The sequence below is a fragment of the Marmota monax genome, unplaced genomic scaffold (assembly GCF_021218885.2).
Source record: "Marmota monax isolate L192 unplaced genomic scaffold, Marmota_monax_Labrador192_F-V1.1 WCK01_AAM20220418_F8-fsc00021, whole genome shotgun sequence".
NCBI classification, from domain to species: domain Eukaryota; kingdom Metazoa; phylum Chordata; class Mammalia; order Rodentia; family Sciuridae; genus Marmota; species Marmota monax.
Window position 1 is genome coordinate 20,200,449 of NW_026695228.1, and position 17,877 is coordinate 20,218,325.

A 17,877-nucleotide genomic window follows, 5' to 3' on the forward strand; every position below is an offset into this window, starting at 1 on the left:
TCCTGCCTTGGGAGGCGCTCCCTGGGCCACCCTAGCTCCAAGGGGTCAGAACAAAGGCTCCTTGGCTTGTGGCACTGCCTGCTCTAGGAAGCCCCCTGGGTGGCTGAGTCCATCTCCAGAGCCAGCAGCAGGCCCCCCATCAGCAACTGCAGGCCAACTCGGGGTCGTGTAGCTGCTGACCGGGGGACCCCATCCCTGCCTACATGTTCTCTGGGAAAAAGGATATCTGCCGTCCATGTTTGTCCACTGACAGGGGCCGGCGGTGCGGGGAGCCAAGCCGGCCACGTTCCCGATACACTCGGTCCACTAGCCCATGATGTCGGGTAGTCCGGCTGGTGTCCAGGCCTGAGGACTGGAAGGGTGTCTGGGAACAAGGAGGGGGTGGGGGGAAATTGAAACAGAGAAACCCAAACAGTGATTATCAACTGTGACCTGGTATCTCCCCTGCTCTGCCCCAGGATCTAATCTCAGGGCCACCCACTCCAGAGACACCCTTGGATACCATTCTGAAGGCTGAGACGGGTGTCTCTGAGGCCCCAGCTCCCCAGCCCTCCGAGCACTGGGGATGGGGGTGCGAGAGCTGGCAGGGTGTCTGGCGCCGGGGACAGGCGTGCAGTGCAGCTGGCATGCACGGGCCAGGCAGAGCGGCACAAGCTCGGGGCCCAGTGCTGGCCAGGGTGCCAGGGGTGCGGCGGCCTGAGCAACCTCCGCCCCGGCCTTACCAGGTGCACACAGGCCTCCGCCCTCTCCCTCAGGGCCCGACGGCCTTCTATGCCCTGCTGCGTCATCCCTGGAGGGGCTGCCAAGGGAGGGCCGGGGGCTTCTGCAGAGAACTGCTGCTGGCCCACCTGGCCAAGCGCTGCTCCCAGGCGGCTTCCTAGTTAAGCCCAAGGCTGCTCCTCACGGAAACTGGGCCTCACACACCCTCCTCACCACCTTAGCCAGGCGCCACCCAGAGCCCTGGCCCACAACTTCACCGGATGGGGCTTCCTTCCAGCACCTGGGGTTTGCACGAGGTCCCCAGCCAGGCCTTGCCCCTGCCAGGCTCTGTGCGCCAGGGGGCGCTGGGAGCCTGCACTCTGCCTACCCTGGCCCTGCGCTGCCCTCTTACCATCTGACCAGAGCTAGGTCAGCTGCCTCTGCCAGTTCTGGACACGGTGGGTCCCCCTACCTAGCCATCTGGTCCCTGGCCCTGCTGTCTTCTCTGGGCAGTTGAGCAAAAGGCAACCCTGCGGTTCAACGAACCGCCCCTTCCAGGACAAAGTCAGTGTCCGGAACTGCTGTCCTTTCCCACCTACCAGGGCTCAGGGCTGCCTGTCCAGGGGACTCAATGGGGACTCCCAAATCTGCCTTTCACCCAGTGGAGACCCTGCTGGCTTGGGTATTGCTACACTTCTGTCCCCAAGAGGCTCGCTGTGGGGCCTAGAGGGCAGGGCCACTTATCTTTCAGAAAGTCTGAAACCCGAAGGGGAAACCAAGGCGGCTGAAGCCGAGCCAGAGGGGAACGGAGCTGGGCCAGCCACGCCCCAGCTCACCAAGCCCTGCCTGCTGGCCCCACGAGACACGTGCACACGCGGACGTGCATGTGTTTGGAGGGATGGACCATGCAGCGCTGGGGGCACATGCTCGGATTCTGCTCAGGGGGACCCCAGACTGGGATATGCAGACGTGGCATCTGCCCCAGGCAGACCCCAAGTGTGGGGCGTGGGGGCTCTTGATGCAACCATACATATTTCCCGAGACAGGAGTGGGGAGCAGATCCATTTCCATTTGGTGGACAGGATGTCTCCCTGGGAGCCACAGGGGCAGCCACATGGGGGACTGGGGGACACCAGCAACCTCACACATGTCAGGGTCTTGCAGGCTGGCGCTGGGGATGCCACAGCCTCAGCCTGGGGGCTCAATTACCAGAGAGACAGGAGCCGCTGCCAGGGCCTCCCCCAGAAATCCGCTGGGCTGAAAATGCAAAGAACCGAGACTCTGAGATGCCCAGCAGGCAGGACGCGTGGGCCCCAGGCCATGAGCCTCCCGCAACAGATGCCCAGGAGGACCCCACACCCCATGCCTGAGAGGGCTTGGTCTGGGCCCCATGTGGGGCTGAGCAGAGGAGATGCCCAGAGAGACGTCCTTCTGGAAGGAAGAAGAGATGCAGAAACAGAGGAAGGGAGAGCTGGGGGGTGGGGCGGGGAGACCCGACTCAGCAAGGGACTCAACCGGGAGGACGCAGGGAACCAGAGAGGAGAGCCCTGAGCATCTGCTAGATGAGGCGCCCTGAGGAACCGATCCCGGCAGACCCCAAGCCAGCCTGCGGTGGCACCCATCCCTGCCACGGTGTGAGAGACACTGAGCTCCCGGGAGACGGCCCTCAGTTCCACCAGGCCTGCCAGCACTCAGGGACAGGGCTATTTCCACAACTCTCCCCAGCACTGGACGGCAGTGTGATCACTGGGGGGACCTGTCCATGCAGAGCCCAGACACTGCCCTGAAGGTGGCCCTGAATCACAGCCTGACCCCACCACCGGCTCCTGCTTCCACCTGCAGACCAGAGGCCAGGCAGAGGATCCTGGGACCTTATCTCCCGTTGTATTCGATAAGGCCGTGTGCAGCGGCCTGCAGCCTGCGGGAGCCGCTGTGTGGGTCTCTGCCAAGAAACGTTTGCAGACAAGTGGGGTCAGGCGGCCGGGCCTCCTTCTGAGAAATGCTGGGCTTGTGGATTAGTGAGGCGGGACCGAGCCAAGCCCCAGAGGCCCTGAGCACTTCCCGCTGCCGCACAGCAGGCGGACAGGTGTAGGGGCTGCTGGAATGCTCACAGGCGGCCAGACGGGGGCTCGCTTTGGGGTCTGCTCACAGGGGACAGGCTGGCGGACAGGCAAGTGAACCAGGGCTGAAGCGCTGCTTCCTAATGTCCCCAGTACAGAAAAAGAGTAGGAAGGGGAAGGGAGGGCTCAGGCGATTGTCGGGTGACCTCAACTGCCCTCAGAGTCCACAGCACATGCTCTGTGGTGAGGGAAGGGTCAGAGCTGGACCAACTTCAGGTGGGAGGCTATAGGGGCTCCCCCAGGGGAGGCAGTGCTGCAGGGGGCTCACCTGGAAGGACAGGTCCATGGTGCCACTCCCGATCTGGTTCACGTTGGGCAGGGAGCCTCCGTAGTACTGGCCACGGCTCGGGCCCAGTTGCAGGAACTGGGACTTCTGAAGCTGAAGCTGCAAAAGACGAGTTGCCCGCTGTCGTGAGGGAGGGGGTACCTCCGAGTGCACCTCACAGAGCCCCAGCCCCCAAGGTGCCCACAGGACCTAGGCGATGAGGTGCACATCCACCAGGGAGACTGCAGGGTCCTCAACGAGGTCAACTGTCTCATGACCAAAACTGACAGAGAATCTGGAGGCACTGGAATGGTCCTCCTGAGGCAGGAAGCACCCCCAAGGAAGCCCATGATCGTGAAGCTGGGGAGCAGCTGCCTCTCTGGCTGCCCCAGCAGGCAAGCAAAGGAGCGAGAAGACCACAGACACCAGCCCAAGAGGAGCCCTGCACCCACGGGAGCCACTTCTTGTCCTGGCTGCGGATGGAACCCTGGACCTGGGAAACCATTTTTCCAATGGCCTGAATCAGAGAGTGCTGTCTCCAAAGGACAATGACGCCTTTCAAGGAGTAGCCCTTCGGATCCCTGTGGCAGCCTACTCAAGACCAGGGTGGCTGAGCGAGTCCCTTAGACCCAGCCCGAGTTCTTGGGAGTCTTGCCCATGTCCCCAGGCTCCTTCTGGGTATCCCGCGGGCCTCGCTGAAGCAGGCACCTTCATGGGGCGGTGTCCCTGCTGCTCACTCCACAGCGACCAGCACTTGGCGCAAGGCCTGCAGCTGCCTGACTGACCCTGCTGCCCCAGAACAGGGCGGAGAGGTGGTCCCGCCTCCCCACCAGGCTGATTCTAATCTGCAGGGAGCAAAGGCAGAGGTCCCTGGCCCAGGTGGCAAGATGACCTTCAGGGACGATGGCCCACAATCCCTACCCGGCCACCGGGAAGGCGGCTGCCATGGTGCAAGGTGGGAGCAGTGTCGGCTGCGGCCCGGCAGGGGCGGTTGCTAGGTCCACTCTGTGTACACAACAAGGCCGGCTCGCGTTCCCTCACAAACAGCTCCTGGCAGGCTCGGGAGCTGGCCGCCTGGCTGCTTGCTCTCCCACGCCAGCCCCAGCTTCCTGGGGGGCCTCGGACACCGGAGGGGGAAGCGAAGCTCGGGAACTGGCTGAGCGCCCAGCAGAGCACCTCGCCCAGGTAAACAGCTGCTTCCTGTGAGCTGCAGTGGGGCTGAGCGCGAGATTAACCTCGTGTGCTCCTGGGTGGCTCTCCGCACCTGCACAGCCTGGCCCGGGGTCAGGCTGGGAGGCCCCGGCCCACAGTGGCTGCCCGTCAGCCACGCCCACCAAGAACACCCCACTGCGTCCCTCCTGGCAGACTTGCGAGACAAACAGGCCAGCTGCAGGCCAGAGGGGGAGGCCAGGCAGGGTGGGTGGGGCCCCTGCAGCTCCTGTCCCCCGGCTCTGCTTGGGCACAGGTCCCTTCCGACCTCCCACGACCTCATCCACATCCTCCTGTGTCAGAGCTGTAGGGCAGGAGCCCGTGCTCTGTCCACTTTTTGTGGACCTTGTGGCCTCTGAGGCCTAAGCCCTCCACCCCTCCAGGTCTCGGCTTCCCCTTCCCTAGACTCAGTCACAGGGCGCATCTGTGCGCAGAGGTCGGGCACGAATGGAGGCGCTCGTGCTGTCCACACAGGAGACCCGGCGTCAGCAAGAGCCCGAGGCCAACCTGCTGATCGTCTCATAGGATCGGACACTGACAGGATGCTCCCAGCCCCCAGGTCCCACCTCTGTCCAAACCTCTTTCCTGTGATGCCCCAACCCAGCAGGTCCGGACTGAATGTCATGGAGGACGGTTGTCACTGAGTGCTACATGCCTACTTGAGAGGCTGAGCAGGAGGATCCCAAGTTCCAGGCAAGTGTGGGCAACTTAGCAAGACCCTGTCTCAAAATAAATAGAAAGGGCTGGGGGTGCAGCTCAGGAGCAAAGCACCTGCCTAGCCTGTGAGTCCGGGGTTCCATGCCTAGTACCACGAAAAAAAGAGTTACTGTATCCCCAGGGCCTCAGGCCACCCTAGATGTCCATGTCCACACTGTGGTTTAGGGCGGAGGCCCTGGGCCACCCAGTATCAGCTCAGCTTCTGGAGGAACTAGACACTGATGTCAGCCACCCTGGTGATTATCCACGTGGACAGGACAAACCCCCAGTAAAAACCTCAGCCCCCAAGGCCAGGGAACATCCCCGGTTGGCAGTACACTATGCCTGTTGTCACACACAGCTGGGAGGTTCCAACACTGTCCACGTGACTCCACTGGAGGGGAAACTGGAAGTCACTGCTTAGTCTCCAATTCCCTTTCTGACCTGAACTCACGTCCCTCTGCTGTGATAATCCACCCTGTGACAGTTCCAGATGAGCGCAGTCCTCCTGGCGCTGCCCAACTTGAGAGTAGACGTGGGGACTCCCTGAATCTGTAGGCACTGACAGCCCCCCAGGCCTGGCTGGAAACCCCTGGGAGCAGGACCCTTCTCTACCCAGTGGACCTCACGCCTCAGCTCAGTGAGCTGCTGGGCACTGAGGCACTGGAGTTAGCTCAACCTCTTCCTGCGGTCACGCCACATCCCTTGTTATGTCCCTCTCCCGGCGTCATCATCCTGTCCCCCACCATGCTGTGCTCCTGAAGCCAGAGACCGCACAGAACTGCAGCAACACTGCTGGTGGACACACGCACACGGGGCACACGGGTGAATGGACGGACACACGCAGGGATGGACAGACGCCACTGCTCTTGCCCTCTGAGCTCATGGTCACCGGCTGGGGACAGGCCCACCTGCAAGCCATATAAGACCAAGGTAGGAGGCTGGAAGGCTCTGTCAGTGGCTCGGCCACTCCCTCCTACCCAACTCCAGTGACAGTCAGTCTTGACCTTGATGTAACCCAAGGTCAGACCAGACGCCTGGCCCTGGAGGGACCTCCTAGGAGGGCACAGAAGATTCCAGACAACGTCCCTCCACCCCAGACTCATGAGAGCCGACAAAGGGCCATAGATGAGGAGCTGAAGCCTGGAGAGGACGTCAAGCCCAGGCCACAGCTCCCAGGGTGCCCCTCACTGTGGCCTAAGGGTCAGACAGACCAGGGTCAGAGTCCAGACTCCCCCGTCATGGGAATGGGCCCCCGATGCCCTGGCCCCCCACCTTGTACTCTGCCCAGCCCGGCTCCCGCAGGGCCTCTCCTGTGCCAGCCCACCTCCACCCGCATCCTGGAGGGGCCTCCCTGTCCCACACAAGGAGCAGCCCCCGTCGCCGCCACAGCAGGCCCTGGCTCTGTGACTGTCCTGACACTGTTTTTATCGGGAAAGTTGTAGATTTACAGAAAATGGCAGAGATGCTCTTGAGAGCTCCGAGCACCCCTCGCCCAGCGTCCCTCAGAGCTCGCCTCTCACTCCTGAAGCGTGGGAGTCAAATGACAGCCACGACCTCGGTACAGCACCACCGGCTGGGCTACCTGTGCTCTCGTCATGGCTCCACAATCTCCTGGCTTGTGTCACCTCAATGACCACGTCTGAACTGCCCCGCCTCATGAATGTCCGTCCTTTAGCCTCCCGAGCCCACCAGATGGCCAGCACTTGGGACTTGGTCGGATGGTCGCTGCTGCGTCTGGCACCAGAGCTGTGCGGCTGCGGCAGACCTGAGGGAAGTGCTACAGGTCCCTCGCTTGCTGCCTGCTAGCAGCAGCCCTGGACTTTTCCAGAACACCATCCCCAGGCCATGAACCTCAAACCCTCGATTGTGACCAACCACTCAGCAGCGCCTGGCCTTTGGGGTCAGAGGGGATGACAGTTGAGGACAGATGTCCCCGCCACTGCCCTGGCTCTGAAGGGACCTCCCAGGCCCCAGAGGTGTCTCAGGTTGGTCCCAGCGTCAGTGGGGCTGTGAGGGACTGGAAGGAGCACACACTCTGGTCATCTCGTGCCACCCCATCCCTGGGCCTCTGGGGTGGGCCCACTGGGTGTTCCTCAGGCTCTCCCCTGGGGTGCAGAGCCATGCCCAGGTCTCCATGCAGCTAAGCATCGTGACAGCCATGTTAGTATCCTGGGGCTGCCAAAGGACCACAGGTTGGGTGGCCCAAACCACAGGGACGTGTTCTCTCACGGTCCAGGAGGCTGCAGGCCCAGTCACGGCATCCGCAGTGCTGCTTCCACCTGAGGGGGAGGCCCTCCCTGGCTTGTGGCCACGACCCTCCAATCCCCTATGACACGGGCTTCTCTGGACCTGCCCTCCGCTACCTTCTGTCATAGTCATGGCGTCGGCCCTCCATATCCGCAGGTCCCACATCCGTGAACCCAACCAACTGCAGATCAGAATTACATGGAGAAAAAATTCACTAACACTGAAGATGCGCAGATCCAGCACGGCCACGCAGCTGCTGAGCACTAGTCACGGTGAAGGAGACGGTCCGCAACGGCGGGCGGCGGGGGTAAGTCCATGGGAGGGCATGCGCAAGATCTACACACACTAGATGTTACAGAAGGTCCTTGAAATGGATTTCCATCCATTTCCTGGTTCTGAGCCAATTCCCCTTGGACACTGAGGGAGGATAGTTCCTGTCACTGGATTTAGGGGCCACCCCAATCTAGAATGAGCTTATCTGGAGACCTTTAGTTACATCTGCAGAGACCTTATTTCCAACTAAGGACACAACCCCAGGTTCTAGGAGCGAGGATGCTGGCATATCTTTTGGGGTGACACCATCAAACGCACAGGCCTTCTGAGGATGGCAAGCTCCAGGGCTGCCCAGCTAGAAAGTGGCCAAGACGACATGGACTCCACACCTGAGCGGAACCCTGCATGGCCCTGCACGGCTGGGGCCAGAGCCCTCCTGGGACCAGGGATCAGTGGGAGACAACAGAGGACTGTGCCCAGAGGTGGACCCGGTGCTCCTGGTCAGAGCAGCGGTTCAGTTATCAAGGACACCAGCTCCCTCGAGGTAAAGAGCAGCCTCTGGCCCTGCCCTCAGCCCCAGCCCCTCATTTCTAGGCAGGGACCCCCCACACCTCCCGTGTAGCCTCTGCTTATGTCCCACGACCTTCTGCACAAAATCCTCAATCCCCATCCCATGAAGCCTGAGGAGGCCCCTTGTGCTGATGGGCTCTGCTGCACCCAGTGTCCACGCTCCTGCAGGCCCATCCCCCATCCCCCACAGGTTGGGAGAAGCAGGGTCCCAAGGCTGGAGAGCAGTGGCCAGGTGACCCTGGGAAGGCCTGTAGTGATTCGGCTATGGCGACTTCTCCAGAGGGGACAAGATCCTGGGGCAGTCCCCAGTCTCCTGAGGAGTCCTGTGCGGCACCAGGTGACAATTCCCCTGCCACCATCCCCACCTTACTGCAGACGGCGTGGCCTTGGTTAGGCCTGTCGGCAGTCACTAGGGCAACAGCCTGGCCTTCTAATGAGATTAAAGGGAGCAGACTGGCCAGCTCCGCCCTGCTCAGGGGCAGCGGCGCAGACAGGAGTTGGGGACGGAGGAGCTGTGTGGGCTGAGCAGGTCTCAGTTTGGCCCTCCCACCGGGACGGCCTGCATGGTCTGGCCCTCCACTCTCCCCAACACTGTACCCCAGCACACGGGCTTCCTTGGGGCCCTTCCGCCGCCCACACCAGTCACGGCTGCTGCAGGGCCTTTGCACGGGCACTGCCCCCGCCAGGAAGCATCTCCCTGGGAACAGGACACCACCCAGCCCTGGAAAGCTGCCTTCTCCAGCTGAGCCCCTGACCAAGCTCTGTGGGTCTGTCTCCGGTCACACTTTCCCTGAGGCCCAGAGCAGAGCCGGACAGTGGTGGAGTCCAGCACATGTGGGGGACAGTGAGATGTGAGGAACCATTCACAGACGGCTCCTGGATTCCCAGGCAGGGCCCGCGCCCCGCCTGTTCCCACACAAGCTGCTGCCCCTCCCCCCGGGCAAGATACGAAAACTGAGGCTCGAGGACAAAGGGGGGCTGTCCAAGTGTAGAAGTGGCAGGTACTGCCGCTGAGGGAGGGGAGGGCGTGCTGTTTGTGCCAGCTCCAGCTGGTGACACTCGGTGTCCTGGGTCATTCGCCACCCGGGCCCTGCAAACCTGAGGTGGAGTCCCAGGAAGGCAGCCTGGGCAGAGGGGCTCTGAATGCAGGGCTGCTCAAGGAACGGAGGGACAGGGCTCCACGGGGTCCTCCAAGCGTCCTGAGAGTCGTGGTGGCAGGAGACTTCCCCCTCCGCAGACAGGCGCGTCCTTCTGACAGTTCACACTGGCCCAGCGGCCAGTCTGCAATGGCTGACATGACAGCGTCCCCAAGGAAAGCATCTGGCCAACACTGGGCCCTGCTCTGTGTGGAGGGCACTGGCAGCAGGCCAGAAAGACAGAGCGCTACCTGCGGAGCCCCGGGGCTGGTGGACTTCAGCACGCACACGGGCAAGAAGCGGCGGGGGCAGAAGGCAAACGTGGAGGTTCAGGCTGGGCTGAAAGCAAGAGCCATGAAGGCCTCGAGGACATGGCAAAGAACAGGGAAGGACAAATGTTAAGTGCAAAGGCCCTGGGGCTGGCTGGTGGCACCGGGTCTGAGGACCACAGTGGCAGCCAAGGTCAGAGAGTGGCTGAGAGGATGGAAGCTCTCAGTGACACTCTGCATCATCAGCCAGGCCAGGGACCTCAGCCCGACAGCTCCAGGGCCTGCTCATGGTGCCCAGGCCCACAGCAAATAAACCGCCTGAAGCCCTGACACCGTCCCCACCCCCCCACCCCCGCACTCCTGGGGGAGGCGCCATCTGCTCCCTGCAGCCGAGACCTCGGATTTAAAACAAGGCCCGCAGGAGTAGGCATGGGCCTCGTCCCAGATCACAGCACCACGCGCAGGCTCCAGCGCTCTGGGGGCTGGACAGAGCAACTCTGCACACCCAGGGGGCTGGCCTGGTGGGAAACGGCGCCCCCAGCCTCAGGGAGGGCTGGTTCCAGGGGGAGGGGGCTGGACATGAGCCCAAGCCCTCCACCCAGCCCTGGGCACCGGCCTTTGATGAGCTCCCTGCAGCTTCTCCTGAGTGACATCAAAGCTGGGGGGAGGCTCGTGCTCGCCAACTTACGGAGACTAGAACCCTGAACGTCTGACTCCTGAGCCTTTTCTGGGCTCCTCCAAGGGCAAAAGGAACTGCCCCAGAGCAAAACGCACCAAATGCACGTTCCTCAGATTTCTGACAGGCCCTGTTCCAGGCAGGGGTGAAGATGTGATGCCCTGGGGACATCTGCATGTCCCTTAGTGGATCCTTCACCTTGGTGCTGGGGACCCTGGGTCACTAGGAGGGCAGCTGTGAAGATGGCAGGCTGGACGGACGAAGGGGCACAGCCCTGGTGCAGAGCAATCAGTGCGAGGCCCTGAGGGCGGACGCTGCCCACAAGGAGACCTGGGCGGGACGGGCCCTGCAGAGCCCCGGGCCAGGACTGAGCCCAGAACCACTCCAGCCGCGCCGGACGCTTGCTTCCTTTTTATTGTTTTGCTCAAAGTACTTTTTAGTTGTAGGAGGACACAAGATCTTTATTTTATGTGGCGCTCAGGATGTTGGCAACAGGTCCACCCTGGCCCCTGGAGCCCTACCTCCACTAGTTTGTTCTGCATGCCAGTGTGGCCAGCTCACAAGGCCATGGCGAACTTGCGGTTTTTCTGTTCCTGCTTGTCCGTCTGAGACATATGTATCCCACGGGAATGCCTTGACCTTTTCTGGTCTGATGGACTTATTGTTAAGGGAGGTTTCGGTACCTGACAATAATAGATGTTGAAACTAAATTTCTCCCCCCTCCCTCCTGCTTTTGGGTAGTTTTCCACTTCTGCTGCTTGGGGTATAAAAAAAGGTGTGTTAGCAATAAAGATTATTATTGACTCCTGGATGAAGAACCTTGGTGTCCTGTGTGTCTTTTAACCTCGCCGTCCCTCGCCGGACTCGGCTCCCTTGGCCGGACGCGGCAATTGGAGGCTCCCACCGAGATCCGGAAAGCAGGGGTAAGCGGACGGGGCTCACCTTCTAAGAAAGAAGGGGGAGGATTGGTTTAAAGATATTTTAAAGAGACAGGGTACGTACCATGGGTAACTCAACAGCGAAGGTTCGTCTGGCCAACGAACTGAAAGAGCTGTTAAATACACAAGGAACAGGAATAAAAACTAAGACTGCAACCAAATTCGTTGAAATTATTGCCCAGGCTTGTCCTTGGTTTCTGACAGGAGGATTTCTTAATAATAGTGACTGGGACCTGGTGAGGCATGACCTTCAGAAATTATTGAGGGACCGGGGCTCGGACAGTGTCCCAGTTGCCACCTTTTCCTTAGGGAGGTTGGTAAAGGATGCTTTATTAACAGATAAAGTAAAGATCAAGGATCAGCTTGCTGAATGTGAACAGGCCCTTAATCAGGTGCAGGAAGAGCAAATGGCAGAATCCTTAAAGGATGAGGGTCCCCTTGAGGACTCAGGCTCGGAGGGTAGGAAACGCCTCCAGATTTCTAAGCCCGAAAAGGATCCTGAGGACCTCAGTTCTCTCTCTGAGGAAGAGGAGGGATTAGAAAGGGAGATAGAAAAACTAGAACATCGCCTTAAAAGGGCAAATGTGAGGGTGCCTAGGGCCCCCTCAGTTGCCGCACCTCCTCCCTATAATCCTGATTGGAATGAGGACGCCCCTACTAGACGGGCGGGGGTCCACTGGGGTTCTAGAGCGGCTCAGGTTTTTCCAATGATTGAAAACGCCGATGCTGATGGACAGCCGGCCAGAGCCCATGTCCCCCTAGCCTTCAAGGACATAAAACAGCTTAAGGAGGCGGTCATTAATTATGGACCTCATGCCCCTTTCACATTGACCCTCTTCGAGTCTTTCTCAGCCAGTCAACTGATACCTAATGATTGGCAGCAACTTTGCAGGGCTGTGTTATCTGGAGGGGATTTCTTATTGTGAAAAAGTGAATATCATAAAAGGTGCCGCGAGCTGGCTCAGATTAACCTGAATGCGGGCCATCAACGGCGAAATGCTGAAATGTTGACAGGAACTGGGCAGTATGCCACCATAGGCCAACAAATTAATTACGACCCAGGTGTTTATGCTCAAATAGCCTCAGCTGCAGTCCATGCCTGGAAAACCCTGCCCGTTTCTAAGACTGAAGCAAAAATTTCCAAGATCTCTCAAGGACCCTCTGAACCTTATTCAAACTTTATAGCCCGCCTAATGCAGGCTGCTGAAAAAATATTCCCTAATCTGAAACAGGCTATGCCACTTATTAAACAACTGGCATATGAAAACGCTAACACTTACTGCCAAAATGCTATTAAGTCCTCCCGGGCCAAAAGTATAGATGACATGATTCGAGCATACAAAGATATAGATGGGCCTCATATTACTGGTCAGGTTTTGGCTGCTGCCCTTAAGACTGGAATGCAAAAAGCTGATAACAGGGGAACCCGCTCTAAGGGGTGTTTTAAGTGTGGGAAAGAGGGACATATAAAGAGAAACTGCCCGGAAAGGAGCGAGGGTGCTGGCAGAGGGATGCCTAAAATTTGTCCTAGATGTCATAAAGGAAATCATTGGAACAGTGAGTGCAGGTCAAAATTTGACATCCAGGGTAACCCAATACCGTCGGGAAACGGGAGCAGGGGCCCGCCCCGGGCCCCGGAAGCCAAAGTGTACGGGGCAATGCAGAGACAAAACAGTGCCCCAGGGAGTGGGCGTCTCCGCCGCCTCCCACTGACCAACCCCTTTCTATCTGGGAACTCCCCAGGGGAACACCAGGAAGCGCAGGACTGGACCTCAGTTCCACCTCCCAAGCGGTATTAACTCCCCAAATGGGACCTCAGACGCTGCCTACTGGGGTTTTTGGACCCCTGCCAGAGAGGACGGTGGGACTAGTGTTGGGACGAGGTAGCGCAACTCAGTGGGGCTTGAAGATTCTTACGGGGGTTGTTGATGCTGATTATCAGGGAGAAATAAAAATAGTAGTAGAAGCTACCCAAGGAATTGTTATTCTTCCCCCCGGGGAGCGTATAGCTCAATTGCTGCTGCTGCCCTTAGCTTCCATTCCTGGGCACACCCTCCGGGGTCCCAGGGCGACGGCAGCTTTGGCTTCACTGGAACTCCCCAGGCCTTTTGGGTAGCTCATTTGGATTCGCGTCCCAACCTGACCATTGAGATACAGGACAAGGCTTTCAAGAGAATACTAGATACGGGGGCGGATGTCTCTGTCATTTCTGAAAAACAATGGCCACCTGCCTGGCCCCTCCAGAGTCCCTCAGCCATATTACAGGGGATAGGACAGACCCGACCAAAAAGAAGTGCCTCCTTTTTAAAATGGAGAGATGGCGAAGGACATAGTGGCCATTTCCAGCCCTATGTGGTGACTGGACTCCCCACGAATCTTTGGGGGAGGGACTTGCTTCATCAAATGGGGGCTATTCTCACTACCCAGACTTTGAAAGGAAATAATGACTTTGTTAATGATACAATGCTAGACATGGGATGGATCCCTGGAAGGGGACTAAAAAAGAGACATGAGGGCAAAATATCACCCGTGGATCCAGCAGAACAGGTTACCCGGCGGGGAAGAGACCGGAGAGGACTGGAAAATTTATCCTAGGGGCCACTGAAGTGCGGCCGCCTCCACTGTCCATTACTTGGTTATCAGATGACCCTGTGTGGGTAGAACAGTGGCCCCTAACTAAGGACAAATTACAGGCCGCTTCCCTATTAGTTCAAGACCAGCTTAAGTTAGGACACGTGGTGCCCTCTACCTCCCCTTGGAATACCCCTATTTTTGTTATACAAAAGGGGTCTGGGATTTGCCGTCGTTTTTGATGGATCTCAAATTCTCCGACAACCTGTGTCAGGTCAGTCGGCCCAAAAGGCAGAAGTTGAAGCTTTAATCATAGCTCTCAAAGTCTATAGTTCTATTCCTCTTAATGTGTATACTGACAGCTTGTATGTAGCCAATCTGGCTCTAGTCATAGAAACAGCATCATATATTGGAAAGCAATCCACCATCACAGAACAACTACAGGTAGTTCAGCTTCTCATTTGGGCTAGAGGAGATCCTCTATACATTGGCCACATCCGAAGCCATTCAGGGCTCCCTGGACCTTTGTCAGAGGGCAACGCAAAAGCAGACGCTACTACTCATGCTGTTGGCCTTTCCTGTGTGACGACCAAATATGATAAGGCCTTACAATTCCATAACAAATTTCATTTAAATGCACAGTCTTTACGCTTCCACACAGGATGTTCACGAGACCAAGCTTTACAGATTGTCTCATTATGTCCAACCTGTGCACCATTTATTCATTCTCCTTCCCTTGGGGTTAATCCAAGAGGACTACAACCTAATGATGTCTGGCAAACTGATGTTACACACTTCCCTAGCTTTGGTAAGCTCTCCTTTATACATGTTTCCACTGACACATATTCTGGCTTCATTTTTGCCACCTTACATACTGGAGAGAAGGCTAAGGGCGTAATCAGTCATCTTCTAAAAGCCTTTTCCTCCATGGGCACCCCACGATGCCTCAAAACCGATAATGGTCCCGCATATGTAAGTCAGGCGGTTCAACGGTTTTGCACCCAATGGGAAATTAATCATAAGACTGGAATCCCTTATAATCCACAGGGACAAGCTATCGTGGAACGAGCCCATCAACATTTAAAAACTTATTTACAAAAAACAAAAGAGGGGGAGATATACCGGAATTGTCAGGGACCACAAGCACTTCTAAGCATAACCTTATTTACTTTAAATTTTTTACTCACTGACACTGGAGGGCGCACGGCTGCACAACGCCACTTTTCCCCTCCCACTGTACAAGATGCTCAAATAAGGTGGAAAGATTTATCCACTGAAAAGTGGCAACCCCCGGCTCCACTCTTAGCTAGAGTGAGGGGAGCTGTATGTGTTTTTCCCCCAGGAACTGAGAAGCCCATTTGGATCCCGGAGCGCTGCACCAGACCGGTGAATGAAAATTCAAGACAAAATGAAGTTCCCAAGATGGCTGATCCTGCCGTTGTTGTTCTCACCCCTTCAAGTGAGTGCCGAGACACACCTCATGAGCTGGACCCCTCTTGTGGCACTCCTTCTGGACAGGTTTGCTGAAGGAGGGCTTGACCCCCCACCTGGAAATATTCATGAATATCTTTTTGGAGCCCCTTGTGAGTGTAAGGGAGGGCCCCAGCACTCGGCCCCCTCTGGTTATATCCAGAGCATTGATTGTGGGACTAAAGTAGCCTACATGGCGGCTGAACTCAATGAAAACATCGGAGGATTTAAACAACCAAAATGGGTATGTGTTAATAAGCCCGGACTTGTTGTCCCTAATCCGACTGAGACTCTTGGAAGCTGTTCCGCCACTTGTCGTTATACCCCAGCAATGCACATCTCCTGTTATACATCGGCCTCAATTTGTGTTAATAATCAAGGAAAACAGTATTTTGAGGCCATCCTAACTAACACCCGTGGAGAATGGGGGACCACTTATAATTATATTCCTTTTCTTGGTGACCGGGGAGGGGAAGGCATCACGACTCGGTTAACGGAGGCGGGATGTGAGGGCGTCGTGGGTAAACCTTCCTGTTGGCCCATGCAGGCCCCTATCGGAGTCTCTGACGGAGGGGGACCCACTGATGCTATCAAACACCTTCAGGTGATTAAGCTTTTAAAGCCGGAGATCCCTAAGCCTACATACCACCCCTTGATATTGCCCAAATCCCAGTTTCCTGATTTAGATGCCAATACATTAGATATCCTAGAAACTACCTTTTCTTTACTTAACAGTTCCAATCCTACATCATCCTAGATGATGTGCAAACCCTGTCGGGAACCATTAAAGACTTACAAGACCAGATAGACTCTCTAGCAGAAGTAGTTCTTCAGAACAGGAGGGGTTTAGACTTGCTTACTGCCAATCAAGGGGCAATTTGTTTAGCCCTTGGGGAGAGGTGCTGTTTTTATGCTAACAAGTCTGGCATAGTTCGCACAAAAATTAAACAACTCCAAGAAGACCTAGAAAAAAGGAGGAGGGAATTATTTGAGAACCCTCTCTGGACTGGACTTAATGGATTTTTGCCTTATCTTCTTCCCTTATTGGGGCCATTGTTAGGCCTCCTTCTAGTAGTGGCAATAGGACCCTACATTGTAAATAAGATAGTACAATTCATTAAGGATCAAATTAATATCTTAGCCTCTAAGCCAATACAGGTTCACTATCAACGCTTGAAGATGGATGATCGCCTCTCTGAGATATACTTCAGACCTATCCGAAGATGAGTGTCCTCCTTAAAAGAAGAACTCCTGCCATATCTTTTCTCTATGCATACCTCTCCCTCTTGCCTTCCTGTACTAGGATCTTTGCTGTCTAATCTCTCGGTCCAATCACATCTGCCATTCGGCGGTGACGGTCATGGGTCCCGTGGGTGGAGACGGTTAAGCGTTTACCGCAATAATGTCTTGATAGGTCATAACACCTTGAGCTGATCTTGTAGTACCCAGTGACGGGCAACTTTCACGCTTGCTGTGCGACCTAAGCCAGGGAATCGGGGCCTTCCCAGAGACGGGTAAGCATCGCAAGGGCTGTGAACGACCTAAGACAGGGGCTACTTGATTCCCACTGGCATGCAAAAAACAAAAGAGGGGGACTTGTTGGCAACAGGTCCACCCTGGCCCCTGGAGCCCTACCTCCACTAGTTTGTTCTGCATGCCAGTGTGGCCAGCTCACAAGGCCATGGCGAACTTGCGGTTTTTCTGTTCCTGCTTGTCCGTCTGAGACATATGTATCCCACGGGAATGCCTTGACCTTTTCTGGTCTGATGGACTTATTGTTAAGGGAGGTTTCGGTACCTGACAATAATAGATGTTGAAACTAAATTTCTCCCCCCTCCCTCCTGCTTTTGGGTAGTTTTCCACTTCTGCTGCTTGGGGTATAAAAAAAGGTGTGTTAGCAATAAAGATTATTATTGACTCCTGGATGAAGAACCTTGGTGTCCTGTGTGTCTTTTAACCTCGCCGTCCCTCGCCGGACTCGGCTCCCTTGGCCGGACGCGGCACAGGATCCAACCCAGTGCCCCACACGTGCTAGGCGAGCGGCCCCAGCCCCTTTTTATTTTAGATTAAAAGATGTGCGTTTTTTTAAAAAGGTGGAAAACCACACGTCGGTATCCCGACTCAGTGGCCCCGAGTGTGCTGTGCAGCCATCACTTTGGCTCCAGATGTTTCCATTCCCTAAGAATGGCCCGGCCCCGCCAGCGGTCTTTCCCTGTCCCCTCCCCCAGCGCGGGCGGCCACTGATCTGCCTTCTATCTCCGCGATCCCCCTTCCTGGACATCACACATCAAGGAATCCTGCCATGTGTGGCAACGGTGTCTGGCTTCTTTCACATGACGTATCTTTGAGGTTTGCCTGTGCTGCGTCCAGGACGGGGGCCTCACTCCTCCTACAGCCCAGGGTACCCCACGCATGTGTGCGCCTCGCTTCCGCTTATTTATTCACCAGCTGACGGACACTTGGGCTGTGACTCCAGAAACTGAACCTTTTGGCTGCTGGGAACAATCTGCAGGGAACACGAGCTGTGTCTGCACCCACTTCCCAACCTCACGGCTCTGCCTGGGGAGGCTGCAGGTCCTGCACTAACTGTGGCGGACCTGCAGGCCGCGCTCCTCAGCAGCCCGCCACACTAGGCTCCCGCCAGCCACGGAGGAGGCTTCCAGGCCTCTGCCTCCTCCCCAACGCCTGTTCCGTGTGTGTGCAGCCCTGGGATGGGCCCAGGCCTTGTGCTCCAC

At 57.0% G+C, this 17,877-nt stretch overlaps 1 protein-coding gene and 1 long non-coding RNA gene across 18 annotated transcripts in view; one reads left to right on the top strand and one right to left on the bottom strand.

The window, feature by feature from the left end:
• The window catches only part of Crtc1 (CREB regulated transcription coactivator 1), a 76,694-nt gene that overhangs the window by 23,001 nt on the left and 35,816 nt on the right, over nucleotides 1–17,877 (bottom strand). For 9 of the 14 annotated variants that reach the window (XM_046436541.2, XM_046436540.2, XM_058576493.1 and 6 more), the window contains exons 2-4: nucleotides 3,088–3,204; nucleotides 1,909–1,956; nucleotides 227–364 (exon numbers count right to left, since the gene is read on the bottom strand). In XM_046436541.2, the coding sequence (XP_046292497.1) occupies nucleotides 227–364; nucleotides 1,909–1,956; nucleotides 3,088–3,204 (303 nt within the window). Of the gene's footprint in view, nucleotides 1–226; nucleotides 365–1,908; nucleotides 1,957–3,087; nucleotides 3,205–4,005; nucleotides 4,233–17,877 lie in introns of those variants that run through there. The other 5 variants (XM_046436538.2, XM_046436537.2, XM_046436535.2 and 2 more) reach the window with 3 other exon arrangements.
• LOC124087593 (uncharacterized) lies at nucleotides 3,957–9,817 on the top strand. Of its 4 annotated transcripts, XR_009226012.1 has the most exons (6): nucleotides 3,963–4,269; nucleotides 4,898–5,922; nucleotides 6,429–6,977; nucleotides 7,396–7,546; nucleotides 7,777–8,056; nucleotides 8,273–9,817. It is a non-coding gene; the product is annotated as an uncharacterized LOC124087593 (long non-coding RNA). The 4 variants fall into 4 exon arrangements; XR_009226011.1 differs by having other exon boundaries at nucleotides 3,957–4,269; nucleotides 6,013–6,977; nucleotides 7,777–9,817; XR_006850163.2 differs by having other exon boundaries at nucleotides 3,962–4,269; nucleotides 7,777–9,817.